Raw genomic sequence first — 21,602 nt, 5'->3', positions numbered from 1 at the left:
TACTAAGCCACACACACACACACACACACACACACACACACACACAAAACCCACAGAAACTTTAAGTATAATTGCTAATTGAAAGAAGCTTGAAAGGCTACATACTAAATAATTCCAACTATGTGATATTTTGAAAAAAGCTATAAAAAGATCAGAACCTTAGAAGAAAAGGAGAAAAGGAAGGATAAATAGGTGAAGTGCTAAGGGTTTTTAAGGTGTTGAAACTAATCCTATGTTACTGTAGTGACAAATGCACGACATTATGCATTTCTCAAAACTCACAGAATTATACAATGAAAGGAGTGAACTCTGTAGACCTTAATTAATAATATAATATATATATATATATATAAGTTCATTAATTATAACACCCTAGTGCACAAATTATTAATAAGGGAAACTGTATGAAGGATGGAGTGAGTATAAGTAGCAGCTCTGAACTTTATGCACTTTCGTGTAAACCCAAGACTACTTTTTAAAATGTTCTATTACTAATAAAGTAAAACAGTTAAGATTTATAACTCAAAATGAGACGATCATTAAATCATCTAACAGCTAACATCATATGCTTCTTGATATGATTCACTAAAAAGGACCTATCATTTATGAGTCCTCCTGCCAAAAATATAATCATGAGAATATACCAGAAACCCTCACTGTAAGAGATACTCAGGAAAACAAATAATGTAAATTCAAAAAAAGTCACTATTATGAAATATTGGAAAAATAGATGAAAAACAGGCTTGAAATGTAGTTGTTCTAAGATGTAGGGATGTAAATGAACTAGGAGTATCAGTAAATGTAGGAGTGATTAGTGTCACTGAATGTCCTTTTGAGATTTATAGTCATAGGGCCGGCCAAATAGCTCAGGGGATTAAAGTACCTGCAAGCAGATGGAGGAGTCAGGGGTTCGATCCCCAAGCCTGCCATGCCAGCCCCACCCCCGGGGCACACTGAGATGGCAATTGAGACTGGGTGTGGTGGTGCACACCGATAATCCCAGCTCTTGGGAGGCTGTAAACAGGCAGATCACTACAAGTCTGATCTAGTAGCAAGACCCTGAATACCCTCTAGACCCTTCTCTAAAACACAGAAAAAAAAGAGAGACTTATAGTCATAAGCTTAGTATGTTCAGTAGGCACATTTATTTGATCTTTCTGCTGCAAGCCTTCTGTTGCCCAGGAGACACTAAATAAATGGTTGAGCAGGATAATGTTTGCCTTCTGAGGGTGAAGCGTCCCTGTAAGAAGAGGAAAAGAATGATATACTACTGTATATCATTATATACTGTGTAATATATGTTATATCATAAGAGCAGTGTCCAATGAGTGTTGACAGATGTCTTGACATTTGTATTACTTACATTCCTGTTGCTGTGATACCATACCCAACACCCACCACATAAAGGAGAGGTTTAATTTGATTCATGGTTTCAGAGGGTTCAGTCCATGCAGTCCGCTGGCTGCAAGGCAGCAAAGGCATGGTGTAGAGAAAAACTGCTCAACTACAGTAGTCAGGAAATAGAGACAAGAAAAATGCCACTTTTTGCCACAGGTCACTCCTTTCATCCAGGCCTCACCTAAAAGTACTCAGCTCATCCACTGATGTGTGTAGTGCCCTCATGATCCGGTCACCTTCCAAAAGCTCCACCTCTGGACATAAGACCAACCATTGGGAGACATTTCAAATCTAAGTAATTTTATGCCCTTGGCCCCCAAGAGACTCATGTCCATCTCCGCATGCAAAATGTATTTACTCCATCTCTAAGAGTCACCAAAGTCTTAACAGTTGCAGCGTTGTTGAAAAGTCTTACGTCCAAACTCAAGATAAATTCTTATTAGTAAGCCCCTGTAGAAGTAAAAAAATGAATGTTAAATATTGTGAATACACAATGGTGTAGCATAAACATTCTAATTCCAAAATGGAGGATTAGGAGAATAAAAGAATTTGACCAAAGAAACGGAAACCAAAGCAGGGCAAAAACTGTATCAGATAGAGGAAGGAGTGCAAGGAAGAAGCACAAATGGACAACCCAGATAGGCATCAAGGCCAGAGTGTGGCTGCGTCAGGTGGTAGGAACACCAGCCACTGGAACACAACCTGAATGGGATAGCAAAAGGTTGAAATACAGAGAAAGGCAAAGTGAGAATAAGATGTAAAACCTCTCCCCAAACCCAAGTGCTGGTCCCATCAGTTTCCCCTGCAAGGACCAGCCATTCTGAATCACACAAAAACAAGGGAAGAAGGCAGAAGGCGGCTGCAGGTAGGCAGTCACCCAGACACCACTGACCACGCTGCAAACGAAAGCACATGGTTTACCCACCAGGAAATGGCCCAGAATCTTAAGATACTATAAAAGTTCTTTTTTAAAATTTTTTATTTTATTTATTTATTTATTTTACTATAAAAGTTCTACTGCGTGCATTAGCTGTGTTCCCTCAGTGATAAGAGTGTGCAGTTTTGGCTCAGGCGTCTTCCTGACTGCTGAACACAAATGCTAAGATAGACTCAGAGGTCTGTGTCTATCTCAGGCGCTGGGAGTAGAGAGAAACAGCCAGCATTAACTGCAGAGAAGGAACGAAAAGGGCAAGTTGGAGTGTTCAGTACTCCAAATGAAGAAGTGGGGTAGGCACTGGCCAGCTATGGCCATTTTGCCCTGGAATTTTGGGGAGTGTTGGAAGTGCACCCATGATCCAGACTTGCCTGCAGGGGGCAGGAGAAGCAGACTTGGCAGACTTTGGGTACCAGACCCAGTCAGTCCCAGGTGCAGAAGAGTTTAAGTCAGCTCTTGAAAATTAATTCAAGCTGACCTACCCAAGTAGAACTCAGCCTCCCACTATTTGATTGGAGACAGAGGTGTAATCTGAACTAATTTATAATTTAGTCCCTAGTATAATTTCCACTACAAAAAGGAATATTTGGCTTGTTTTTTTTCTTCTTTTCCCCTTTTTTCTTCTTGATGTTTCTTTTTGAAAGAGGAAGGAGTAAGAGATCAGGTGAGTATATGTGGTTATAAGAGTGTACTGAAGCTTTGTGAGACTGGCCTTTACTGTCCATATTCCTATGAAAATTCCAGTCTTCTGAGCTCCAACAGGAATCACTCATCTAGCTCTCCTTACATTCTAAGGTTTCTCTATCTTGTATCTCCAAACTTTTCAAATGCCTCTCACAAACAGTTCCACATGGTCAGTATAACAGCATACTAGGAGAGGGTAGTGGAAGAAAGCAGTGGAGCAGGGACAAGTGGGGAAGCAAGGGGAAAACACACCCTTCCAGGTTACTCCCTCATTAGCCTGTCCTCTTAGACCACACCCCTCCTTCTGACAACGCATGTAACTATGAACTCCGCAATGGATGAATCCACCCTCCCCCCGTAACCCTGTCCCCTCCCAAAGCTCCTATGCTGGAAATAAGACCTTTCAGGGACATTTGAGATCTAAACCATAATAGAAGTTAATGGCAATTTTTACATGAATCCATAATGTGTGCTTCTTTTCCTAACATTTACCTTTTTTATGATACAGTTTTTTCTGGTTATTTTAATCTTCTAGTTATTGCAGCTTTTCTATTATAATGCAAAATACCATTTTTTTTTTTTTGCAAAATACCATTTAGATGTATTTCATTTTCATTTTTCTTGAGGTATTTGGTAGTAAATAAAACTTTTCTAGTATTTCAGTTATTAAACTATAAAAACATTTTATACTGTTTCCAAATTATTCTTAAAAATATCTGACCATATTTCCATTGAACATCTGTTAATGTTTAAATTTAATAATTTCATTGTTTCTAATGAAGTATGGGTGTAACTGCTAATTGTAACCACTGTAAATTGGTAAACATCCCATTGTTAGACTGTGTTCGTGATTTTACTCTGTCAAATCAGGGAAAGTGAAACTTTTTCAGCTTTGTGAAATTATTGTTGTTCATCAAAGGACTGCAGTGTGTGTTTGTGGAAACTATGCACTGCCAGTCCCAGGGGCCATTCTCATTGTGACCTTGTATCTTTGGTGCTCCCTAGAATTCTCAGATATAAAGTGCATGCTACAGTGTAGTCCTTAGTCATCAAATCTGATTTTAATTATTGAAATAAATCTGTAAAATACCTTGCATGTAAAAGCCACCTACACAGCTAGCCCTGATTATTTTACCTTGTTTTTTTCTTTTGCCTACAGCCTCAAGACATTCAAAAAACTGTATTAAAGGGAATCATTAACAGCCTGTTACGAGAATGGAAAGGGTAATTGTCACCAATATTTGATTAATATAGATAATTAAAATGTATCTCATTTCTTTAATATATGTGTATATTTTACTCTCAGAAAATGTTTTGGTTGAGTTATAATAACAACATGGACCAAAGAGGGACAATAAACCATTTACGACAAAGCTGTTTAAGATTCATGACTTCTTAGGAAGATTCATATAGAGGTATCAGGAGGCCTGTGAATCTTTTGAAATTGTCTGTAAAATTTTTTGTTTGCAATATATGTGCTTTATAAACCTAGGATAGGTACTAATCAATAATTTAAGTGAAGTAAGCATTAAATTTATCCTTAAACTCTGGTAGCCAGAGAAACATTTTTGAGAAAATAAATGGCTGACTTTGGAGAAAAGAAACTCCTGTTTTCAGTTAGATACCTGAGGAATGAAGAGCTGAGGCCAGACTGGGAGTTAGCTGCTTCTTGTGTGTGATAAGCAAAATACCATAAAAAATATTGTAAGAGAGCTAGGGGAGATAGCTTAGCAGTAAGTGCCTGCCTGGCAAGCACAAGGACCCAGGTTTTATTCCTGGTACCGCATGCTGTGCTGCTATGCTTGCCATTGAAACCGGACATGGTGGCATGCGCCTGTAATCCCAGCGCTAGGGAGGCTGAGACAGGAGGATCACTATGAGTCTAAGCTGCGTAGTAAGACCCTGTATCAAATAAATACATAAAAATATTTTTTAAAATTAAAAAATATATATTATAAAAAATCAAACTCATTCATAGTATTTGTCACCTGTACATAATGATTCATGTGGACATAAATAACACTACTAATTTTATGAAATCCTAGGTGGAATGGGAAAGGACTGAGAAGCAAAGGTGTGAAATAGAATACATTGTAAGCATGTGAGAAAGAAGAATAGCTTTGAGAATAAAATATTAATATCTGAGTTTTGTTTTTTAATCCATTCTAGGCAGGGATTTTAAATTGCATTTTTAATTCAGGAAGTTATTTCTAAGCATCTGTGAAGATAGATGTTGAGTAGAGAATACTTGTCAACCTTAGGAATAATGAAGTTCTAGATTAGATCTGATAGTGTGAAAACCTAAGTTACCATGGAGAAAGTTTTAATTTAACTTTTTAGAGGTATCCAGAGTGATTGTTTATGGATCATTCTTCCATTGCCGGGACAAGATAGCTTGACATGTGCAAGTTAGAGGTTTATTTTGGTTCACAGTTCCAGAGGTCTCAGCCCTTTGTTCTAAGGCACAAACCCGGGCTGGAAGGTCGTGGAGGGCAGCCACTCAACTCGGGGCAGCTAGGAAGCAGGGCAGGCTTTCCGACTTGTAGCTCAGGTGGCACCTCTGTGACCCACCCAGACATGCGTAGCAGTTTGCTTTTCTGATCTCATAGTTACCTCTCGAGCCAGTCAGGATGACAGTGTTAGCCATCACAATTAACTAAAAACATGCCTTCTGCAATTAAAAGTATGATTTGATTTATAGACATTTCTATAGACATCAGTTCAAGAATGGACCTTCAAACACAAGCGTGTTTTCTTTCTTTATGCATAAATAATAGTCTCTTATGAACAAAAAGGTATTATAAAATTGTCAATTATTCATTAGCCTCTGGAGTAATTATTTGCAGAGTTAGCCATGATACTTTACAAAATGTGATAGCTGTCCTAATAACTCAGTTCTTAGGAGTATTTAGAACCATTGTAGGATAGGCACAGAAAAATCTGTATTTCCAGTGTATTAAAGACATGTTACAGTCTTGGGCTGGCCAGTTAGCTTAGCGATTTGAAGCGCCTGCTTAGGCAGACACAGGGGTCTGGGGTTCGATCCCCTGCCCGCCGTGCTGGCCCTGCCCCCAGGACTCACTGAGACAGCGGCTGAGACTGGGTGTGGTGGCGCACACCTGTAATCCCAGCACTTGGGAGGCTGAAAAACAGGAAGGATCACTACAAGTCCTGTCTGTGTAGTGAGACCCTGTAGACCCTGAACTGCATAAAAAAATAAAAGACATGTTTCTATCTTAACAATGTATGTTCTTTTTTTTTTTTTTTTGCTTTACTTCTTAGAAAAACATGTATTTGAAATATATTAAATACTGTGACATTAAACATCAATCTATGATCAATTATGTTTTCTTTTTTAGCCCACGAACAAAAGATGATCTTAGAGCATATTTTATACTTTTACAGGTAAGAGAACAAGAGCTTAGTGAAAGTGATTTAACCAGATCTCAGTCTGCATATGTGTGAAATAATATCAAGTATCATTGTGGGTGAAATTATTGATACTCTTTTAGAATTACAGTTACTTATAACCAGAGAACAAATAAACCTTCAGAAGCTAAATTAAATGAGAGATTAAAATTCTTATTTAATTTTTTCATTTCTTGCTGTAGTATTCTGTAACAAACAAAATGGAAAGCATTTACACTTCTCCATTCAAAACTTTTCCTGTAACTAGTTTCAGGGGGCTTTGGAACTTCCTTTTAATTTCTCACCTACTAGATTTCTAACTCCTTTATATATTCTTTCAGTGATGTTTAAACTAGAATTCTAATGGACAGATACGAGATGTTTCTATTTTTTATATATGATAAACATTTCCTCTTGAAAAACACAGATTCGTACATACAAAATAGAACCCAGACACATGAAAATAAAATTTTAATTTTTTGAGAAAGAGTATGATATTACCTTAGTTTTAACATGCTACATTTGTATTATTCTTCACAATTTACAAAAATTGTTGATGAATTAAACCATTTAATACATTTATGATGGGCCTGTAATTCATATGTCTCACTGCTGAGTAGTCTGATCTGAAGGTGTTAAATATAAGAAACATTTTATTAAATAAAATGTTTAGTCAGTATTATGATAGCATAATAGCAGTAGTATATCCAAAAGTAAATATGAGAAAGGAAGAAAATAGAAAGGAAAAACTGCAAAAGGAGAAAAAGTAGCAAGAAATTCTTAAGAAAGATAAAAGGAAGGAAAATAGGTCAGAATAGAAAGAGGCAAAACTAGTGGGAAAAGAAAAGAAACAGTAAAGACAGAAAAGCTAGAATTGTGGCAACACGAGGCTCAGAACTTTAGGCACTACACTCTCACAGCATCTTTATTCCCATGCTCTGATGAGGTAGAGTGAGGAACCAGGAACATGGCTTTAATTTTGAATTGAATTGGCTTCCCAGTAAAGCAGTTTTAAAAATATATTCCACTCTAATTTTTCACAATTCCAGTTTACTTTTTATAATGTTTACTAGAGGAAATGGCTGAAACATATATCATGATATAGTTTTAGGTTTTGGAAACTAGAGGTTTTGCTTAGTTTACAAGCACTCCCTCCTTGTCCCTTTAGCATTTAAAAGTTGTCAAAAGTTATTATGTGATTATTCTTTTGTTCTTTGTGAAACAGCAGCCAGTTTATTTCACAGTGGCAAAGTTTGACAGCCAGCTTTTATTTAGTTTTGTTAGCTTTTTTTTTAGTCAAGAAACCCCCCCTTTTTTTTTCTTTAATAGATGTCATTAATTGCCAGCATTTGTGAAGGCACTAAGCTAGGGGCTTTATGTACATTTTCTTTTTAATACTCAAAACAATTTTTTTTTTGGCGGAACCGAGGATTGAACTCAGGCCCTTGTGCTTGCCAGGCAAGTGCTTATTCTACTGAGCCATCTCCCCAGCCTCTCAAAGCAATTCTTAAAGTAGATGTTATACCCATTTTACAGATAAGGAAATTGAGACTCAGAGTTTAAGGAGCATACCTAAAAGTGCACAGCTAATGAGGGCAGAATTAGCCCTCAGACCCAGATCTGTGTACTCTAAAACCACACTCCTATTGTATTGCAGCATAAATCAAAGGCTCTGTTAACTAAATAACAAGTACATTATTGTTTTATTTTGTAAAATTTCAAATGTAGCTTTCTGAATTTATCACTTAATTCATAAGCTTAGTGTCTTTACATGCTAACAAAATTTTGACACAATTATCTTTAATATCTTTTTCAGAATCCTCAATTTAATAATACATCAACATATGTCATCTACGCTCACTTGTTACGTCAGATATCTACGTTAGTGGAAGCTGACCACCATTTCTTAGTTCACTGGTTGAAAAAGTAAATCACTATATAATATTAAGAACTTTTATAGTCTCCCAGTTTAATTTTGATTTTAATAATTTTATAATAAAACATTTTAGTGTTTTAAGTCTTTAGAAATGTTGCTTATAATTCACAATGCTTGAAAAGCCAATTATTAAAAATACTCTTTAGTAGTACAACATAAAGCATAATTAAAAATGGATTTTTAATGTTAGTGACCATGTTGCTTATGTAAGCCGTTGAGAATCTCTACTGTTTCGATCATTGGTTGCTTTGGATACACTATCTCAAAGATGACTGGATTTGCTGAGAGATTACCATTTTAATACATGTCTTTTTATTTATTTATTTATTTGGTGAAACCGGAGATTGAACTCAAGCCCTTGCACTTGCCAGGGAAGCACTTATTCTACTGAGCCATCTCCCCAGCCCCCAATGTATGTCTTTCTATTTCCTACCTGTGTGGCAAAAAAATGCACCTTTACTTATATGATACCTTCACTTCACCTAATAATATCATTAAAATAATGTTAACCATTGATACCAAGTTGTAAAAATACAATATGTTTTTGTGTAAGTATATTCACATTAACAAAGAATTTTTTCCATAATAGGTAAAAACTAAACTGGAGAAAAATACTTTCAAAATGAATTTTAAATTCAACTAGTTCTTGATGTTCACAATAGTTATATTCTGTGCATTACCACAAACACTGAGTTAACAAATTTTTACTGAGCTATTGCTTTTGGGGAAAAAGGCAGGCTTACATTCATGAGCGCCTCAAATCATATTTTTCTCAACTCATCAGTGCATAATTTTGCTTTATTAGTGTTTTTTCTAAAGGATACATATTTATTGTAAATTATTCATTAACATTGAACTCATGACTAGTCACACTGTAATCCATGCCTGAATAAAGCTTATCAAGCACATCTGTTTTCTCCATAATGTGCCTCCCATCTTCCTTATTAATGGGAACACTGGATAGATACCACATTATCACTATACTTGGTGATTTCAAAATAAAGTGACAAACAAAAAGCAGAAAAATATGAAAACCATGCCATAAGGCTGTATAACAAATACTTGCTTATAGTGTGAGAACTAAAAGGAGAGAGCAAAGCACTGCCTTGTTCTGCCTCTGCTGGGAAAAAAGTTCATGTCAGTGTACTCATTTTTTCACCTTTTTTTTTCATTTTTTAATTGCATGTCCAAAAATGACCACAAAAGCAGACATACTGATTTGGGAATTACAGATAAATTTTAGCAAGTAGGCAAATTTACAAGTATAAAATATGTAAACAATTGAAGATTAAATATCGAAATCCTTAAAAATCTAATTACTGATCTTATGGCAGTTTTGGTATTTTGTTTCTTATTAAGAAATACTTTCAACATAAGATTTTTTTATCTTTTCAAGTGTTTGGCTACTTAAGAAATAGAACTCAAGGGGCTGGGGATATAGTGCCTGGCTAGCTAGTGCAAGGTCCTAGGTTCAATTCCCTGTAGCCTTGCAAAAGAAAAGAAACAGAATTTGAGATAATAGTCTAAAGTTTTATGTGTATAAGATGTGCTTTGATAACTAATATATTACCAAAATTTAAAATATAAATTTTTATTGGAATTATCTCAAAATCTTTGCCAGATTATCCCTGAAGAGGTTCAAGCAATTGGTAGAGAGATTGCTGCAGTTTATTTCTTTACGCCTGTTTCCTGCAAAGCCTGAAGAATTTCCACCTATAGCAAAATGTTCCTGGTGGATTCCATCAGCATCTAAAGTGTTGGCTTTACTTAGTATGTTTTCATTATTCTATCATCTTTACTTTTATTAAATCTTATGGACATTTCTTAAGGATGTCAAAGTCCTGTAGAGGTATTCTTGAATTTTAAACCGTTCCTTTGAAGGAAAACCTAATTTGTTTTGATAATGATTTCATAATTTATAAGCATAAAGAAACTTTTTGCCTTTATTGACCAGTATTCTGTATTGTAGCTATTAACTGTATATGATCTCGGTAGTGATTCCTGTGAACACAAGAGCTTCCATTAATTCCTTATAGTGCATGCTAATGAAACATATGAGTAGATGACCATGTCAATACTCCCCTTAATACTTTTATGGTAACTACCACAGTGTTTTAAAATTACAAAAGTCTTTTCTGCATTTTGACCACAATGCTAAAATTACCCTTTTTATTGGGAACTAAAGTTGTTTAAAAATGAGTCTCTAGGTCAAGGCTAGCCAGTGAACATTAAAATGATGGTTTTATCATTAGAATAAATCAGGAGCATGTTGGAAAAGATCATTATCTTAGACCTTATCTTTACAGATACTGCCAACAATCTGGTCCACCCTCCCCTTATTCCTTACACTGATTTCTATAATTCTACGTTGGATCACATTGACCTTATGGAAGAATATCACACGTGGCAGAGCTTTGGAAGCTCTCACAGGTATGATCAACAGCTCCACTGAGTTTTGGCCTAAATGAAGTATTATTCAACGTAATGAATGGATTTTTAAGTTTATATGAAATATAAGTTTATTTAAATAAAATATATACATACCTTTACTTAACTGTATGTAGTTCAGATATCCATCCTTGAAATATTACTGTGTTTGTTAAAGTATTGTCTTTTCCTGCGATATTTTGGACTTACATATATGTTAATTTAGTTTTGGTTTGGCTAATGCATTTTTCAAAAAAGGGAAATGTTCTATCATAGTAGATTTTTTTATCTTATGTGCTATCTAGCACTAGTGCCTGGCTAGCTAGCGCAAGGTCCTAAGTTCAATTCCCTGTAGCCTTGCAAAAGAAAAGAAACAGAATTCGAGATAATAGTCTAAAATTTTATGTGTATAAGATGTGCAACAAAATAAGGTCAACAAAAATTTTTCTGCAAACAGATGTTAAATATTTTTAGTTTTGTGAGTTATATACATTGTTTTGTTATTTTAGTACAACAATATGTAGAAGAGTGAGTGTGTCTGTGTTCTGTGTAAATTTACAGAAACAAATGGTAGGCCATATTTGTCTAGAAGCCATAGTTTGCCGATGCCTAATCCAAGTCATTGATCACACACATGTTCACATGCACACACACACATTCACTTTTACACCTTTATTCTATAGATAAAGTAGTTGCCTGTTGCTACTATACAAGAATAGATATTGTAGAGAAAGGGCTTCAGCACAGATTGTTTAATATAATGGATTTTAAAGTACCTGATAAAAATTCTCTACACTACTCTATAAATCCACTTCTAGTATGGATTGAACAGCAGTATTATTTCAGATATAGTTCATTCCTGGATTCTGAGATATCCAGAAGATTGGCTTCATTCCAAAGGAGACTAAGAGATACAGTGTAGATATAAATAACCTCGAAACCACTTAGTTCATAAATTGGTTAAACTTTCCAAGGACCCTCTTAATTAGCTTAACACGTGGAATGGCCTAGATGTCACCCTGAACACTCAACTGAACAAAACATGTAGACTCTTGGTTAGTTTAATGAATGTTTTCTTGGCATATTTCATTTTGCAAAGCTACTTTTCCTCCCATTTTAACATAATTGTAACCATAAAATAACTCCAAGAGTTGCTCCTGTTTCAGTGATAGTATTTTTTAATGTAGGACTATAGCACAGTCTCCCCAAATTGAGTTACACAGAAGTTTTGACAGTTTAAGCTTATTGGCCCTTGGCAGCCAGCCTGAACCTGCAGCAGGATCTGGAGTCCTGGGGCATGTCATCTTTGACCATGAACAAGCTAATGTGTTTATCTAGCTATTTCACACACACAGTGTTTTTTTATGTGCTGCAAGGGGAGAATGGACAAGCACAGTTTTAAAGTGCATATAACTATGTATGCTACTAAAGTCATTGCATTTTCTACTATTTCATGACGTTCAGCATTTAGTAAAATTATTATTGCAAGAATATTAAATATCTCCTGCTGCTTTAATAGTTTTGTCCCAAAATGCATGCTATCTCATTTCCAGTTCATAAAAAAGCTGTCCTGTTTTTTTTTTTTTCATAATGTCTTCATTGTACCCAGTGATCACAGATGCTTCAGCGACTGTGCTCAGATCACTTCCAACTGTAACTGTTGGGTACACTGCAGTCACTTCTGATGGGAGTTTAACTCCTAAAGTGTCATTGCTGCCACACTCATTCTTCATAATAGCATTTCTGTCTGTGTAGTGTGTGGCTTTAGTATATAGCACAAGATGGACTCTCACCCCGGAGAGAAGTGATTTTCATAGGCTTTGATCATAATGTTTTATCTGTACAATTATGTATCATTTCACATTATACTATTAAATATAATACTAATAGTATATTATCTCCTAATGGCCATTTAATTACGGCTTTGCTTTTTGTGTGTTGTAGTTACTGATAGATTTTTTTCATTTGGGATTCCTCTGCATCAGAAATAACCATATAATACTGGGTTCTTATATTAATTTGAGCATATGAGTTTTCAATTCTAATCCTTCAATACTCCTGCTGTTTGGTTCTGGTGTTGGCCATATCTTTAGGTGATGATCTATAAACTAAAATTGTATAAACAATGTAAATGATTAACACACATTTCAGAAAATTACATGTAGCTTACTTCAGAGAGTAAAACCACTGTATATCAAGTAATGACACATTCTTTAAAGGATTGTGGGAATTAAATGATAAACACAAAAATCTTTGTAAATGGTAAAACAATACAAAAGTAATTGTTTTATATTGCTAGAAGAGGTACCTTAAATTCCCTTAGGATAATTTTGCTAAAAATACACCATTTTGCTTTTTCTGTTTTCACTTGTTGAGCAGGTTTTCCTTCTGTCAGTACCCATTCGTTATTTCTATAGCTGCAAAAAAAATCATTATTCAAAGAGACTCAGAACAACAGATGATAAGCATCGCAAGGGTAAGCCAGCTATAAAAACATATTTATGCTGACTTTAATCAATACAGTAAATAATTTCATAAGTTAAATGTCTTGTGAGTTGTTCTAGCATAATGAGTAATTGTTAAAAGTAAAACTCATATTCTAGTTCCTCCATAAGGGATCAAACCCATTTGCAATATGGGAAACAAGACACCCCTAATCTAATCAACTTCTTTTTATGCTATGAATGTTGCAGAAGACTAAATGTTTCTCAGAGATGCAAATTACTAGGAGTAAGTTCCTGCTTCAGGTAACCAACAGAGCATGGTGAAAACCTCACTGAGGCCAGGAGGGTCCTTAAAGCAAGTTAAGGACCACTGCAACATTTTCTCACTTTCATAAGATGCAGAAGCTGCCAGAAAATTACAGAGACACATCAAAAAGTGTGTGTCCTGGGAAACTCAGAAATACGCCTAAAGAAGGTGAAAAATGTTTCGTTGGTTCTGAGGAAATGGAAGTGTGTTGAGGCCCAGATAGCAAGGTGATGGTCTGGCTGGCATTGGGTGTATTGTAGAGCAGGATGAAGTTTATCTCTGGACCTGTCCTTACTCCTCCTTATGACTGTTTTCATCTCAGCATAATCAAGCTATCAACTTTAACCAGATTCAGCGAGCCTTTTATTTATTAGGACTCTGGACTATGCATTTAAGTGCCCGTATATTTTAAGCTTCTGCTTGCATAATATGATTGCTCACAACTTTAAAAATGAAAAGGAAGCCTGGATCTATTCTTGCCAAAATGGAGAAATGGTGGAAAATCACTTCCTAAGAATATAAAAAATCCTAAAGTATAAACACTAATATTTCATAATACTTTCAAGGAAAGTATTCTTCAGCAACAGTTCGTTCTTAGGAACTAACTTCCTGTAAGATCCTTTTCTCTATCACAGAGAAGAACAAAAGGTTTCCATGACTGATGACATTGCAGAGTCAGCTAACACTAAGTATGGGACTACTAGAAGAAATTTGTCTGTGCCTCCAGAGGAATTTTAAGCCCGCACTACACCCCTAGGAATGAGTTCAAATTGGTATAATTAGCACCAGAATTGCTCATTGATCTTGGGTAGATAGTGACCGTATACAGCTAGTCATGTCAACATTTTCTGTTGTATTTGTATAATGTCATGTGCCTGTTTGGTACCTTTTCACTTTGGGCTATTTTTTTATATTGTAAGAAAAATGATCTAAATTTCTCTCTGTCACCCATACTTAAGATATTAAATATCTGTCCTGTGTAATTCTTTTTAAAAGGAGAACGGCTAATATTCATTCTATCACAGGTTCTGTCTTTCACAGAATATGTAGGTAAATAAGTAGAGACTAAAAGTCAAACGACATTATGATCAGTCCCGACAGAAGTTTCCCAACATTTTAACATAACACTTGGAATTAATGACCAGTGACTATTTTGACATAAGGACAAACATGTAGATAGTCAGTGTAAGCAAGAACTTCCACAGTATAATCTAAAATTTAAAAGGGGGTCCCCTACAAAGAACATCCTCAGGCTGTCTAGAATTGTATTGTTGTTGGGTTATTTCTTTTATTTGGAGTATTTTCTAGTAAATAAGGATTCTTGATGAGAGGAGTAGTCACTAAAGCTTGTCTGTCATTAATATCCTCACATAAGAGTTATTTACTGGCTATTTCTATTATAACAGTTCCCTAAAACTAGACTAGGAATAGGAGACAGGAAAGGTAGGGATGATGCAGGTTGTTGTCTTAGGAATATTGCTCTCTGAGAAGTAAAAAATTGTTAAAAGCTTTAGCAGTAGATACCAGAACTATGGAGAAGGCTCTGAATTAAGAATGTTTTGTTAATCTGCAAAATCGAGCTTTAAATCATGTAGATTTGGGATATTAAATTTTGTCTATTATACAAATACCTATTTTAAATGTCCGAAATGTTCAACTTTAACCTATACAAAATTTTGTTCTTACCAGAGATGAGATAGTCTGATAATTTATATAAATATGTAAGCATCTAGATTTTGTATGATAAAGGACATTTATGTAGTCTTTATTTTTTTATATGTTGGTTTTTTATATTCATGGTACTTACATTTTGAAAAAACATGAAAAGTAGATTTTTTAAACTTTACATCTCTATCACCCAAACATACCTGTAAATACCTGAAGTGTAAATCTTTTTTATATTCTTTCCTATATTATCTTTAAAAGTTAAAAGGGTTAAAATGGTAGTATGCACACAATTTTGTTCCCTACATATTTCAGATATATCTTTCTTGTATTATTTACAGTTTTTATTGCCATCATTTATTAATAGACATGTTGTATTGTGTTAACTAGATACATACATAGGACATTTCTAAAGGTTTTATGGTTAATACTGTGTTAGTGATGGCAAGCCTTTTAGCGCTTTGGAGGATACAGGTAGGCCCTGCCACGTGCATGCCGCAGGTTCGCCCCCACTGTATTGAGTGTGCAGTCGTGTACAGCATTTCTGCCTTTAGAATTCCCAGAAGTGGAATTCTTAGAACAAAGGGTATGAGCATTGTTTATGTCTGGATAATACTAGAAAATTACTTTCTAAAAGTAGGCCTGTTATTCTTTTTAGTAAATTCAGCGTCTAAAAAGTTAAAGTCCAGGCTTATGAGAAGTACATGCTTTGTTTTAAATGTTCTCATTTTATGTTTGTATTTACTAAATAAAAAACTATGTTACTTAAGAAATAAGTAATTAAGAAATACAAAAAATGTAATATTCTTTACTTGAGAAGTGAATTTTTAAAACCTCATTTGGTTATCATTGTTTCACAGTAAAGTAATAATGATTATATACATTTTCACAATTAAATATATATAATTGATTTCATGAAGTCTTTAAAGACAGGATTATACTGATATTAAGATAGTAAGTGATTTTGAATAAAGTATTTAAATGTTTTAAATGAAATTATAGTGTAAGTAAAAGTGAAAATGTTTGCTTTCTTATTTAATTAGCAAAGTCTGGTGGATAAAGTATCTCGAAGACAGAGACCTGATATGAATATGTTATTTCTAAATATGAAAGTAAGGCGGACACATCTGGTTAGCGATTCACTTGATGAGGTATAATTTATTCCAAATGGTATTAATTAAAGTTTTAAATAAATTGCACAATATGATTTATTACTAAAAACTTAGCTGTTTATTTCTTTATGTTAACAAATGTGCTTCTTTAAATTTTAATATCACAGTTAAAATCAGTTCTACATTTATATAATAAGCCTTAGTTAGATTCTTCTTTTTTGTTGTTTTTAGATTCACTTTTGTGGTTTGTTGGTAGGTCTCTGGAAAAGGATTTGATGTAAAATACTTTTTGAGTAATTCATATTTCATAGTATGTAACCTGGATTCTGCCTTTTATTTTAATACTACTGAGGTTGAACCTAGGGTCTGACACATGCTAGACGAGTCCTCTACCACCAAGCTATGTCCCTGGCCCCTTCAAAGTTGGATCATGGACCTGCCTACCCCCATCCTCGTTATTAGTTAGGTATACATCACATCAGTCTGACTTCTCCAGGCCTCAGGTTACTTTTCTGTAGAAGCATTTAGCTGGCATATTGGGTTGCAGGTTCACACAAACACTGATTGCATATACATGTTTACAAAGTTTTCTGTGTGTACAAGTGCTTTAGCTAGATCTTCACATAGCTAGTAAGAAAAAGTGCCTGATTTACTCTATGATTTTCAGAAGTTTAGTGTTGAAGGAGTGTTAAAAAGAAATGAAAAAAAGGAATTATTTTAGTGTATTAAATTAAAATTTAGAATAAAATGATACTTTGAACAAGATGTAATTCTTTTTCCCAGCCTATAAAAAAATGTATGCAATGTGATCAAGAAATACGGTGAATGTCGAACCCATTTTATTTAAATTTACACATCATCATCAGTCCACCTCAAAGTACTACTCCTCAACATCGCGATCACACTTTTCCCATTATTTTTGCGAATTCCTAAAGCACTGCAGCAAATTCTTTTTCATGAGTGTCTTTAGTTGCTATGTCATGGCTACCTTGATGTCCTGAATTGATTCAAAACATTTACCTTCCATGGTTTTTTTCACTTTGGGGAAGAGGCAGAAGTCTCACAGTTCTAGATCTGGTGAATAAGGTAGATGAGGCAACACTCTAATTTTTTATTTGACAGAAATTTTTGTACCAGAGAAATGTATGATATTAGGGCCAGGGAGATGGCTCAGTGGAATAAGCCCTTCCCTGGGAAGCGCAAGGGCCTGAGTTCAATCCCTGGTTCTGCTTAAAAAAGAAAAAAGAAAAGAAAAAAAATGTATGACATGAAGTGTTGTCATGATTGAGGATGAAACTGCCCATACAAGCCATTTTCTATATGCAGTGTTTGTTACGTGTTCTAATAAGCCCTTATAATATTCCAGGTTCACTGTAGTGTTCCTGGCTACAAACTCAGCTGGCACAATCCACCATGGTCAAAACCAATCGCCATCACCTTAATGGTGGATCTTGATTGACATGCTTTTTTCACATGATGAGAATTGGGTGATTTCTATTAAGAACTCTAAACCTTAGTCTTAGGACCATAACTGTAAACTCATGTTTCATCTCTGGTGAGGACATTTCTAAAAAGGCTGGAATCTGAATTTCACAGTTAGTTAATGAAAATGACAAAATTTAATGTTAAGATGCTATTCATGATCTATGATTTATGGCACACTTTAAGATATACGTCTGTCATCCTAGCTCACAACTGACTCCACCAAATAAGCAGAAACTTGTCACACTGTTGTTACTAAGTTCATTTCACCTCTTCTGGTCTGGAAGATCCCTGCCCTTCTAGTGGACGTCACTTGGTGCCAGTATTCATTTTTTGATCATATCTCATAACACCTCACACACAGAATCTAGCATGTTTGTTAGATGGATAGATGAATGGATGGATGGCATTTTGTGACATTGTAAATAAAATAAAGACTGTTTGACACAGTTGCCAGAATTACAAATGCTAAGCCCTTTGTTCTTTATTATATAATTTCTTCAAATAGTTAACCCGGAAAAGAGCAGATTTGAAAAAGAAGTTGAAAGTTACGTTTGTTGGGGAAGCTGGTTTGGATATGGGTGGCCTGACTAAAGAGTGGTTCCTCCTTCTAATTCGCCAAATTTTTCATCCAGATTATGGTGAGAATATAATTTTTATGAACATTATTTCTTAATAACCTATATATTTTTAACCTATTTGATGCTTTTACAGACTTTTGGCCATAAATGTTGAATAATTAAGGACTATTATTTACATTTTAAAACTGCCTAGATTGATGATTGAAATGTTAGTAGATTCCTACATAAAGTGTATCAAGACTGAGTGTACTTTTATGAAAAAAATACCTATATTTTTCCTAAATAAGCCAAATGCATGAAAATTTGTCATTGAAATAAAAAAACATTAAAAATTAAAAAACAAAACTAGTATGTTCGACACATTTGAAATATTTTTCATTAAATAATCAGTCACCTTTAAAAAATAGAAAATGATAAATTTTTAAAGAAAAAAGCCTTTGAAATTTGAACTTAGACAAATACCTGTGTAATCTTTAATGTCTATTAAATGTTTTCCTTCAAATACTTTATTTTTTCTTTAATCTTTATTTCATATTTTACTGTTTCTAATTTTCTATATGCTTTCATAATATAGATATATGCAAATAATTTTTTCAATAATAGGAAATAGGTATGGTGTAGATGAATTAAAATCATTACAATTACTTTTCATCATAATTTATTAGCTGTAAAACTAACTTTTATGAAGTTGTCTGATAAATTTACTGTCTGTCATTTTACTCCATTTCAATCCTTGGTTCAGGATACCAATGAACAACACAAGGACCTTTTGATATATTTGATACATGTTTATATATACTAAGATTTGCAAACACATAGTCCTTGAAAGAATTTGAAAATTTTAACCTGAAAGGTGGTATATAACAAACTAACGCTCAATTAGTTTGCTTCTAGTAGATAAATGTGTGCGGTTTTTACCAATTGTTTTTTTAAACTATCATGCAAACAATATTGTTTTCTTTTTTCAGGCATGTTTACATATCATAAGGATTCACAATGCCATTGGTTTAGCAGCTTCAAGTGTGATAACTATTCTGAATTCCGATTGGTTGGAATTGTATCCTTTAAACTTTCCACTAGGAGGTGCTAATAGACTAGAGATTTTTAAAAGATTTTATCTTTATTTTAGAAACACGTTCTTTTAGAAAATTGAATATTCTCAAATTGATAGATTTTCTCTAATATTTATTTGTAATATCACAGATATACACAACATCAGTGGATTTAATTGGGAAAAAAATGGCTCAGTTATTGTTCTCTGATGATATTGTCCTCTATAAGGTAAATTTATTTTAAAATCTTGAAATTTAAAACACTTTCAAAAACAAATTATTTTTTACTTATAATAAAGTACCTTTATAATTCATTTTGTGCTTCTTTCATTTAGTTTATTAAATTAAAATTTTGGAAGTTAATCTAATATACCCCTAAACCCTAACATATGAAGAAAGTATTCTTTAAAAAGTAAGTAGACTAGGTGTAGTGACACATGCCTGTAAGCCCAGCGTTCAAGACTGAGGCAGGAAGATTTTTGCAAGTTCGAGACCAGCCTGGGATACATAGTAAGTTCAAAGCCAGCATGTACTACATAGCAAAGCAAGACTCTAAAAAAAAAGTAGAATTTAAAGAATATAGCATTATTTCTTAATGTTTTTTAAAATCTTATAAACCAGGGCTGGGAAGATAGCTCAGTAGAATAAGCTCTTGCTTGGCAAGCACAAGGACCTGAGTTCAATCCCCAGTTCCGCAAAAAGAATAAAAAATAACAATAATAAAAAAGTCTTATAAACCAATATGCCATCCTCTGATCCATATCAGGTGAATTGTAGAAGACATGCCTGTATATTGAGTGGGAGATCATAGACAAGATGCCTTTCCTTAGCTTTAAAAATTATGAGAAATGATTGTCTGTGGAAGAAAAAGGGGAAGAATAAGTAAATGAGCAAGCACTAGAGCTTTGTAGGGGGACAAATTTCACCATTCAGTTAACCATCTAAACAAACAGATGTCTGACCACCACTGCAAAGTAGTCTGTTCTCAAATGACCATATAACATCAAGTGCAGTATATTCCTCTCAGAGAAGATAGAATTTTAAATAGAACAGTTGTGCTTAGTTAACACAGGACTAGAAAGAGGAAGACATAAGCTGAGAGAGGGCTGAGGAGGAAAGGCTGGACTAGGATGGGCCTGGTGCAGAATACTGAGCTTTCTGGGAGCAGCAAAGCAGAACACCACCAGAGAGAAAACAAGGAAGTAGCTTATGCCTGTGCTGGGAGAAGTGCAAAGGAACATAAAAGGAAGTCAAAAGAAAATAGTAACAGTAATAATATATAATAATGCAAGCAGGGAGAAAAAAACTGCAGAATGAGCTAAGCTTAATTTGAAATTATATATTTTATGGTATCTTAAAAGTGCAAAGTGCTGATTATAAGCCTAACATAGATAGTACTTCGATAGTACTTCCTAGAGTCCCTCGAAGCCCTCAGTTACTGATGCTTCTTACAGTATCATGACCTATTTAAATTTCCTGATATGTATGAAAGCAATATTTTACATTCTATGACAATTGGATATAGGTGATACTTTGTTTTCTAATACCTGTAATAATTTTATCATATATCTTACTCTTAATTATTACATTTTTATTTTTTAAAATTTTTTTCCATAATTTTATTGAGAAACAAATAGCAATGATACTGTTTCAAACCAAATTGGTAGGACAGTTTCAATAATTAACACACTGCATACATTCTTCCTAGTGGTTAATTGCTGTACAAGAGGCGGACATGATATCCTATTTACAAACACTATGAGAACAAATCCCTCTATTCATTGAGAGAATGTAACTATATATCTATCCTAACCATTTTGAATACACAGATACAAAATGAACATTCATCTGTATCCCCTTTTTTTGTTAAGTTTCATTATTTGAATATTATAGGTGTGTTAACTGAGCAAAATATTCTAAAACAGTCCAGTAGTCCATAATAGTATTGGGTCTTCCGCTTCACTGGCAATGTCAGAAATTGTTGAACTGAGTCCCCTATAGCTCAACATAATGGCATGGCTTTAATTCTTATACTTCATTTTTATACTTTTCTACTAGATGGTTAAGACCAAGGTAAAGCAGGACCTATGCAACAAGAGTTGTAGCTTTTGGGTCTGATAAGGTCAGTGAAGTCCCCTCAAGATTTATCCTGAGATCCTGTACCTCAGATTG

General features: G+C 34.3%; 1 protein-coding gene across 3 annotated transcripts in view; it reads left to right on the top strand.

Moving 5' to 3' along the window:
- Nucleotides 1–21,602, top strand: part of Hectd2 (HECT domain E3 ubiquitin protein ligase 2) — a 68,099-nt gene that overhangs the window by 30,817 nt on the left and 15,680 nt on the right. For 2 of the 3 annotated variants that reach the window (XM_004632064.2, XM_023716208.1), the window contains exons 6-14: nucleotides 4,176–4,240; nucleotides 6,376–6,421; nucleotides 8,241–8,350; nucleotides 9,982–10,130; nucleotides 10,667–10,790; nucleotides 13,167–13,263; nucleotides 16,247–16,354; nucleotides 18,306–18,438; nucleotides 19,347–19,435. In XM_004632064.2, coding sequence (XP_004632121.1) covers nucleotides 4,176–4,240; nucleotides 6,376–6,421; nucleotides 8,241–8,350; nucleotides 9,982–10,130; nucleotides 10,667–10,790; nucleotides 13,167–13,263; nucleotides 16,247–16,354; nucleotides 18,306–18,438; nucleotides 19,347–19,435 — 921 coding nt within the window. Of the gene's footprint in view, nucleotides 1–4,175; nucleotides 4,241–6,375; nucleotides 6,422–8,240; nucleotides 8,351–9,981; nucleotides 10,131–10,666; nucleotides 10,791–13,166; nucleotides 13,264–16,246; nucleotides 16,355–18,305; nucleotides 18,439–19,346; nucleotides 19,436–21,602 lie in introns of those variants that run through there. The other variant, XR_002821306.1, reaches the window with a different exon arrangement.

The sequence above is a fragment of the Octodon degus genome, unplaced genomic scaffold (assembly GCF_000260255.1).
Source record: "Octodon degus isolate 3935 unplaced genomic scaffold, OctDeg1.0 scaffold00046, whole genome shotgun sequence".
Classification (NCBI taxonomy): Eukaryota; Metazoa; Chordata; class Mammalia; order Rodentia; family Octodontidae; genus Octodon; species Octodon degus.
The sequence above is the reverse complement of the archived record's forward strand: the minus strand, read 5'-3'. Positions and strand labels throughout refer to the sequence as shown.